This window comes from Nannospalax galili, unplaced genomic scaffold (assembly GCF_000622305.1).
Source record: "Nannospalax galili isolate Female #2095 unplaced genomic scaffold, S.galili_v1.0 scaffold45, whole genome shotgun sequence".
NCBI lineage: Eukaryota > Metazoa > Chordata > Mammalia > Rodentia > Spalacidae > Nannospalax > Nannospalax galili.
In genome coordinates, this window is record NW_008355775.1 from 5,515,387 (window position 1) to 5,524,796 (window position 9,410).

The 9,410-nt window shown below is 42.3% G+C and overlaps 1 protein-coding gene across 1 annotated transcript in view; it reads right to left on the minus strand.

Moving 5' to 3' along the window:
- Positions 1-8,891, minus strand: part of Thbs4 (thrombospondin 4) — a 51,797-nt gene extending 42,906 nt beyond the window's left edge. The window contains exons 1-2 of the mRNA XM_008853324.2: positions 8,679-8,891; positions 3,590-3,793 (exon numbers count right to left, since the gene is read on the minus strand). Coding sequence (XP_008851546.1) covers positions 3,590-3,793; positions 8,679-8,766 — 292 coding nt within the window. The 5' untranslated portion in view covers positions 8,767-8,891. The remainder of the gene's footprint in view (positions 1-3,589; positions 3,794-8,678) is intronic.
- Positions 8,892-9,410: the final 519 nt, after the last annotated feature.

Sequence of the window (9,410 nt, forward strand, 5' to 3'; positions counted from 1 at the left end):
GGAATTCCTTCTGTTCCCCATGTTTTTCTAAGAATGATTTATTTTCTCTAACATGCTGGAAGTATGTTTCTAACATGGAGGAGGTATGTTGGTCAGCTTTTCATGACTATGACAAAATACTTGGTATCAACAACTTAAAAGAAAGAAAGACCCATGTTGGCTTATAGTTGCACAGGCTTAAGCCCATAATCACTTGGCTCCAAATGTGGAACACCATGGTGTGGAACATGTGATGGAGCAAAAATTGATCACTTCATGGAATCCTAAAAGGAATCCTATAATACATTCTCTACCACCATGTGGGCCTCTGGAGAACATTTAAGATCCAAACTATAAAAGAGGTTTAGGGGCATAGGTGAGTGGTAGAGTGCTTGCTTAGTATGCATGAGATCTAATGGACAGTCAGTCTCCATCACTGTAAAAAAATAAGAGGAAGTTTTAACCAGTTTGTCTTTTTCCTGAAGTTTTGGATCAGCTGGAATTTATAGGTGTATGATGTTGGTGTTTCTTCAGGGGAGACACAGTAACAAGTCCTTCACTTATATATACACATGCCATGGATCTAGTGTTACTTTTGCCTTTGAAGAGTAAATGGAAAAAATCATTTCAGGAGTGGTTACTTCCCATGTTTCTCAGCAGGATGGGTCCACAAAGACTGGCTGATTTAGAAATAGAGAAGAGGTGCAGTGAGGATTATCATCCAGGAGCAGGTTTCCATTCTAGAGAGGACCTTCTAGCTATTACATTGAAACAAAAATCTTTCCAATAGCGGAGAGCACAGCAGCTCATTCAATAGATGTGAGGCAAATGCTGCTGTTTGATGGGAGGCAGAGAGGGGGCTAAGGCATCTCTCAGCATGGCAGAAGACAGGGTAGAAAGTGCAGAAATGGCTGATCTGCTTATCAAGACCCAGACTTTGTTATCTGAAACTTCACCCAACCCTGAGAACTATTAGGTACAAACTGAGGAAGCCCACAGGAGAGTAGATGGGAAGAGGGAAGAGGGGAGCTGGGACTTGATCTACAAGAAGGGGTTCCAGTCCTATTTCGCTTTAATTCTGTAGTCCTGTGTAAGCTAAGAGGAGTTTCTGTCAGCTCTAAGACCACAGGTTTAAGAGTGCAAGCATTGTCAGTTACTCATATGAACTTACAGTGATACTGACAGCATGTACAAGTCCCACCTGAGCTCAAGCCAGACAAAATCCCAGCATAGATATGGGGAAGTGGGTAAGAAACCCCAACTCTGCCCATATTGGCAGTTGATGGCTACTGGGAAGAGGCGATTCAGTCTCATTTAAGGGTCAGACTCTTGGTAGGTTGACCAGGCTCCAGTGGATGAACCCATACCAAGAATACAGGAGATTTGATGGAGGGTAGTAAGGGGGTGTGGTGCAGATAGAGAAGGAAATCTAAATATAATCAAAATATATTGTATGAAATTTGCAAAAATTCAATAAAGAGATAAAAATAAAACTAGTTCTTAAAAAAAGACGTTCAGGGACTGGAGAGATGGTTCAGCAGTTAAGAGCACTGGCTGCTCTTACAGAGAACCCAGGTTCAGTTCCTAGCACCTACAGGGCAACTAACAACCATTTATGACTCTAATTCCAAGGGACCTGACACCCCCTTCTGCCCTCCAGGGATATTACATGACATGCATGCACTTGCATACATGCAGGCAATATACTCAATACACATAAAATAAAATAATAAATAATTATTTTTGATTTTTTTTTGAGACAGGGTCTCTCTGTAGACCCAGCTGGCCTGGAACTCAGTATGTAGACCAGGCTGGCCTTGAACTCACAAAGATCCACTTGCCTTTGCCTCCCGAGTGTTGAGATTAAAGGCATGTACCACCACACCCAGCTGATAAAATATATATGTATATTTTTTAAAAAAGAGTTCAAATAAGAATAGACTCTAAGAGACTTCAAAATATTAGGAAGTATGTACTTTATAAATCAAGATGAAATAAATATAAATCCAGGCAGAAAGACTGATCTTCCTGTTTTATTAAATGCACGAGGTAGAAAAAAAAAAAAAAGGTATCTGTCACATTCCTTAATAAACAGGAACAGGTGTTGTCCCCAGGGTGTGAAAGGAAAGGAAGGAAGTGAAAAGTCATGGCCCTTTTCTTTGGGAGCCATTTCCCATAATTCCCTTTGACAGTGAAACAAATGACAGTAGTGAGTGAGAGACTCCTGAGAACCTGGGGGAGCTGACAGAAAAGCGAGCTGTTCACCTGTTCTGCTGCTTGAGGTGCATGTTCTCCATAAGGGCCAGCAAAGCACTCCTCACACTGTGAGTTAGCTCAGCCATGGCATTCAGGGGAATATACAGGCAGTGAAGGAGCCACACATTCATTTGCTGAAGTCTTCATCCCCAGTGTGATGGTATTTGAAGGAAGCATCTTTGGGAGTTAATTAGGTTGAGATCAGGCTCTGAAAGTGGGGCCCTCATTATAGAATCCATGCCATTATGAGACACAAGAGAGCTTGCTGTCTCCAGCTTGTAAGGATGCAATGAAAAGATGACGATGTAAGCGAAGAAGTGAGTCCTCATCCAGGACCACATCTACCTGGGCCTTGATCTTAGACTCCCCAGTCTCTAGAACTATGAGAAATAAATGTCTGTTGTTTAAGCTACGTACTCTGTATGATTTTGTTATAACAGCCAGTGATGATTAAAGCAATGTGTAATTGTCCTGATCTCATCCCTTTCAGAACTCGATTCAGAATAACAGAATAGAACCACATCAAAATGCATCTTGATTGTGGAAGAAAGGACAGAAAAAATGTAAGAGCCAAAGGAAGCAGTGGAGTGTTGTGGAATGCTGTCTTCCAGACATGATATGGTCATTACACGCTTGAATTCTCAGCAGCTGTGATTACTTGCATAAGGGCTCACAAGGCCACACCCCTATAGGTAGTTACTGATGGCTGGGGGGAAGGAGGGGCATTTTCTCTCTCTTTTTTTGGGGGGTAGTCTTTTTGAGACAGGGTCTCCCTGTAGCCCCAGCTGGCCTAGAACTCACTATGTAGACCAGGCTGGCCTCGAACTCACAGAAATCTGCCTGCCTCTGCCTCTCAAGTGCTGGGACTAAAGGTGTGTGCCACCACACCCAGCTGAGACATTTTCTTTAGTGGTGTGGCCTAGTAAGTTGCCCATGTTCCTGAAAGTAACTCTAATTAAACTCATTTGTTTATAAACAAACAAACAAACAAACCCCCAAAACATAGAAATAGAAGGGGGACTACTTGGGAAGAGGAATGGAATAAGGGGGAGTAAGAAGGGACTAAGAGATGGTAATGGGGGAATATAATCAAAATATGTTACATGTATGTATGAAAATGTCATAATGAAGCCCATTATAGTGTAGCCAATATATGCTAATAAGAAGCAGGCACTTTGGCTACAAACAATTCTTTATTTTTTTCTCTCCTCATTGCCCTTGCATAGGTTCATCAAAAAGAATCTGGTATAGAAAAGGAAATGAATGATGGGAGCAATCTGAAGGAGGGTAGACCCCAAATCCTAGGATGAGAGAAGGGGAGTTGTAAGAAAATCATTTCAGGAACTTGGCTTACCTTTGTTTAAGCGTCCCATCACAGTAAATTCAAAGTATTTGCTGTTGTCAGTTGATGAATAGAGGCCAAAGATGGTAGCTGAACTTTTACTCTGCAACTTGAAGGTGGAGATCAGGTAGAGTTCATGCAGCGTGGGGTCTGCCAGGACTGGCTGCAGGGCACCAGGGTTCAGCCTCTGGCTGGGGGATGGCAGGAGGTCAAAGACTAGGGAGAGAAGGAAGGGGGTGGTAAGGGCAAAGCTGACTTTAACTTTTTTTTTTTTTTTTTTTGGTTTTGGTTTTTGGTGAGGGGAGCATTTGATAGTAGGTTACAAAATAATGTGAAATAATCTTGCATTTTTTTCACATTGCCAAATTATCCAGTTCCTCCTTGTCAATTTTAAAAATATTTTTTATTTATTATTTTATGTGTATGAATACCTTGCCTGCATGTGTTTGTAAGCTCACCCATGTTGTGCAATGCCTGCGGTGGTCAGAAGAGGGCACCGGATCCTCTGGAACTGGAGTTATGGACAGTGGTTAGCTGCCATCTGCCATTGGGAACTGAACCTTGGTTCTCTGCAAGAGCAGCTGAGTCATCTCTCCAGCCCCCTTGTTTTCCATTCTTATTTAGTGTTGGGGATCAAATCCAGGATTTTGTACATACTAGGCAAGCATTCTATCAAGTGGGCTCTACCTCTAGACCCTGACCCCAGTATTTTTAACTGCCATATAGTATTCCATTGGTTATGGACAGTTGTTAGCTGCCATGTGGGTGCTGGGATTTGAACCTGGGTCTTCTGCAAGAACAACCAGTGTTCGTAACCACTGAGCCATCTCTCCAGCCCCTATTATTTTTATTTTATATGTATCAGTGCATTGCTTCCATGTGTGTAGGTGCAACCTGTGTCATGCAATTCCTCGGAGGTCAGAAGAGGGTGTCAGATTCCCTGAAGCTTGAGTTTACAGATGGTTGTTAGTTGTCACGTGGGTGCTGGGAATCAAACCCGGATCCTCTGCAAGAGCAACCAGTGTTCTTAAACACTGAGCCATTTCTCCAACCTCATTTCTTGTCACTTTCATAGTGGCTGGACATTTGAAACAGAAGAAATATAGCACGGTATTTATACTTGCTATGGCCCTAAAGAGACAACTAAATTTGCAAACACAAAATTGGATTTGGCTGAACAAATGGCTCTGAAAATGCCCACTAGGAAAAGCACTAAAGGCTTAAAGTACAAGGGGGAGAGATCAGAGCAACCAGTTCCTTGTTTATCTCATGTTCTCAAGCAGTGAGCTGAAGTCATGGGGTCCCTTATGTACCTCTTGGACCAAAGCCAATTGCATTTTCCTGGCTTGTGACAAATGACAGAGAATAAAACAGGAGGAATATCAAAAAATGATTTGCCACTTTTGTGAGTACCTGTACAATTCTCCAATATTTCTCTGGTTAAAAAAAAAACTCCCATTGAAGACACAAAACAAAATGATGGGGTCTCTATGCCTCAGTCATATCCTGAAGCCCTGACTGTATTCTGATGGACTGAGTCTGTCTGCAAAAAGTAAAATCTGCTATTGTATTGATATAAATTGTTTTTGAGCAGCACTTTTTGTAAGACTTATGGAAGTTGTGAGAGCCATTTAAATGGCAAATGGCAAAGGCCACCTGTAGGTAATGCTTACTAGAAGTTACTGAGAATTCAGTTTATGCAGATATTGTTTGAACAATTCCATGACTGGCAGGAGTTTTCAACGCCTAGAGCTGTCTCTTGGACACAACAATCTGATTTCTAAAAGAGCTCTTACAGACAAAAAAAAGAAAAAAAAAAAGAGCTCTTACAAATCAGTAAGATGATAAGCATCCTAGCAGAAAAAATGGGCAGTTTATAGAAAAGGAATTACAAATGGCCAATAAGTATTTAAATAAGTGTTCATATGCTCACCTTATGATGAAAAAATTGCTACATTTTTTTGATATATATTTTTGAGACACAGTCTCCCTGTAGCCCCAGCTGGCCTGAAACTTGCTATGTAGACCAGGCTAGCCTCAAACTTAACAGAGATTCGCCTGCCTCTGCCTCCGGAGTGTTGGAATTAAAGGTGTGCACCACCACGCCTCACAGGAATTGCTAATTTAAGCAATACTATTTTCACTACCAAATTGGAAAAATAAAAAAAATACAGTAATACCTAACACTGTTGGTGAGGGTTCAAGGAAATAGGCTTTCTTTTATATACAGCTCCATAAGATTTAAACAATTACAAAATTTCCCCCTAGCAATGGGGATTGAACCCAGAACTTCAGTAAGTTACTAAGTCTCATGCACAGTAGGTAAGCTCTCTATCACTGAGCTATGTCCTGTGGCCAAATCAGTACAAAAATGTTGAAGACAGTTTTAAGTAACAGTGTAACAGTATCAAAGGCTTTATATACAAATGCCCTTTGACCTAACAATAGTACTTAAAAGAACTTATTGGAAAAAAACAAAAGAACTTATTGGAAGGAAACAACAGTCAAGACAGAAAAGACTTAGGTACAATGATACTTGCTATCACTGATAATTCTAGTTTGTGTTTTGAAAAAGAAATTTGGTGAAAATTGAAACAGAAGAGCCAGGAATCCTGAAGCTTCCTTAGCAGAGGACTTTGTCATGAAAACATCAAATATCTTTAGCAAAGAAGGATGGACTTTAAAATCAAAGCAAAGGCTCATGTCTACCCAAGCCATTCTGTCACTTCATCTGTTCAGTAAGTTACTAAGTATGACATCAAAGTACTGGAGACGATGTGAGTGTCCTATATTACAAAACTGGCTAAATTAATATTGGTCCTTCAGAAAAAGCAGAAAACCATCTATTTAAAAAATACAGCTAAATACCTACGGATATAGAAAAATGCTCTTACTAAAGTGAAAAAGATCATAAAATTAGATGTATGAAATGGTACCATTAGTAATATATTTGCTTAGAAAAAGATATGAAACAAAAGACAGTTCAACAACATGTTAGTAGTAGGTCTCTCTAAGTTGTATATAAAGGACTTTTTACTGTTTTTCATTATTTTTTTCTTTCTTACTCAATTTTTGTTACAGTGAACAAGTATTGCTTTTGTACTATAAAATGAGCAAAACTTTTAAGACAAGCAGGAGAAAACCTAGCTACTAAGGAATGTCTATTCTATTTAATAGATAACTTGTTTCCAAGCTGGATCTATACCATGTCTTTCACGTGTACCAGAAAACCTTACATAATAATGAATTTAATAGTACAGGCATTGAAACGCAAAATATCTATTGTGCTCTCCACATCCTTAAACTATGAAAATGGTTTCTGATTATATTTCAAAAGGGAAATCAGGGCTTTTATTTTCTAAGGAATTGAAAGCATCATTTCCACTAATGGGAAATAACAGGAGAATGGGCTGGTGTGCCTGAAAGCTCCGTTCTGGACAAGGCATCTTAGAAAAGAGATGTGAGTTCAAAGTCTGAGAACTGCATTCCAAACTAAACTCCAGGTACTCTTGATCCTTACTTCGACTCTGATCAGGCCTGTGATTTAACTGGCACTAAACTTGAGTACTTCAATCTGTATAGTTCATCTGATCCATTTGCTGCTCTCTCAAGAGGCTGAGCTGGGATTAGTTAGTAATGACTTTAGAGTGTTTTGAAAACGAAATGAGACACTGCCATTTTCTATTAATGCCACTACACTTTAGTAAAAGTACCAGGATCCAAACACAACCCTGTAGTGTTAGAGGTGAAATTACCGCTACTAATGAGCCCAACTATTAAGGTATGTAAAATGAATACATACTAATTTAGGACTAGCAGCACAGCCCAGAGGGAAAAGGAGATAAGTGAATTATCTAGTTGAGCTGATAATTACTGACTAGATAACGGGGAATCTATCAGAAACTTGACTTAATCAGATCATCCACAGTAACTGAATTAACCAGATAACTTAGGTTATATCACCACAAAACTATCAGGTCTAAGGAGCTGAATCCATACCCAATGTGTACCATAAATTGTATGCTCCATGTCAAGAATCTATATAACAAAAAATACTGCACTAGCAAACTCAATCCTGCCAAATTATCTCTCAATATAGGGAAGTGTTTGAATAATGTTAAAAAAAATTTCCTTTCCCATCTTCTTAGAAATAGGGCACAGTGTGTACTACAGACCCCAGCATTTCCATATTTCAACCCAAACTTTTTTAAAGTGGCAGTACAATTCTGGCTGCCTGGCCTGGAATCCAAATGTATTATTTGGCAAAATGGGTGGTCACTGTGGAGGGTGTAAGGCATTCTTTGCCTAGCTTCAGAAAGAATAATAACTTTTACTTCATGGGTGTATCTTGTCCAGTTTTATTTCCTGAGTTCTAGTGAAACAACCCAGGCACCAAGTTCAAATAGGAGGGCCACCACCGAACAGCCCAGCGCAGTGCAGCTTGTCTGAGCCCTAGAATTTGTCCTTGCTGAAATCGTTTCTTCCTCTTGGTCTTCACAATAAATTTTAACTTTGAGAGCTTTCTACCTGAAGGCTATTTGAACCCCATATCAAGTTATTGACTGAAGTTTTTACCTTTTCTTACCCCCCAAAAGATTTATGTCTGAAAGGACTCAGGAGAGCAAGCTAGCTTCTGGAAGAAAAAACTTAGTCTTTGTGTGTCCAAGTGCTTTCAGCTGTGTTGCTCAGGGGTGTCACTCTGGGAGAGCATTGCTTCCTCCCAAGGATTTAGCCTGCAAGGGCTGAATGGAGGGAGGGGGCTGCAGGGGACAGAAACGGGTTTGAGAACAACTCCGGTTTCTTCTCATGAAGACACGAATTAGAGAACCAAGGACCATGCAACAAATAAACACCACGTCTTTGTATAGGCTGAAAAGAAGTTTGCATCCTTCAAACTATAGTTTAGCTGAGTAACTGAATTTGAGAAAGTCCAGACTCTCATCACCACTTCCAGTTCCTGGAGGACAGAGAGGTGCAGGGCAAGGTCCTAGGATCCCAGGACAGAGCACTGTGCGCAGAACTGGTCTCTACGCTCTTGGTGAGCGTGGGATTGTAGGCTGGGTGGAGAGGGGACCAGGTATACCCCACGGAGACCACTTACCTTGGGGAGTGGCCTGGGCATCGGCCCGCTGCCACGGCTGCAGGACCAGGTGCAGCAGGAGGAAGGCGGCCGTGCGTGGGCCGGGCATGGTGGCTTTGCTGCCCGAGGCCTTTGGGGGCGACAGCTGAGTGGTTCGGCCTCGGCGTCCCCGGCCCGCGCTGTCCGTGGATCTGGGCTGCGGCCGGCGCAGGTGGCGGACTCAGACTGTGCGCTGCCGTCGGAGGGGCGCTGGCGTTCCAGCGGCGCAGAGCTGGACGCTGGCGACTGGGCTGGGCAGCCGCGGCCGCGCTTTATGGTCCAGCCGCCCCGGCGGCGGGGGAGGACCGAGGCCCGGGCGGCCCCCTTGGCCGGGATTCCCGGTTTGCCGGGAAAAGTGGAGGCGGCGGGAGCCGGGAGCATGGGCCACGGAGAGAAAGGCGTGGTGCGAGGACTAGAAGGAGTGGGAAGGGACAGAGTCCTGGGGTGGACCGTGGGAAAGGGTGGGTGGGCACAGGGCTGCTAAGAAAGGGGGAGGGGGGCTGCTAAGAAGGAGGCAAGGGGGAGGTCAGGGTTCCGAGTCCCGGCAGGAGAGGGGCAAAAGCAGGAGGCCCCTGGTCTGGGTTCGCAAACCTTGGACAGCTTCAGGCCCCTCTCCTCTCTTCTTTCTTCTGTTTTTTTTTTTTTTTTTTTTTTTTTTTTTTTTTTTTTTTAAGAAATATCACTTGAATAGGCTTCTCTAAGTCTCTCTGAATT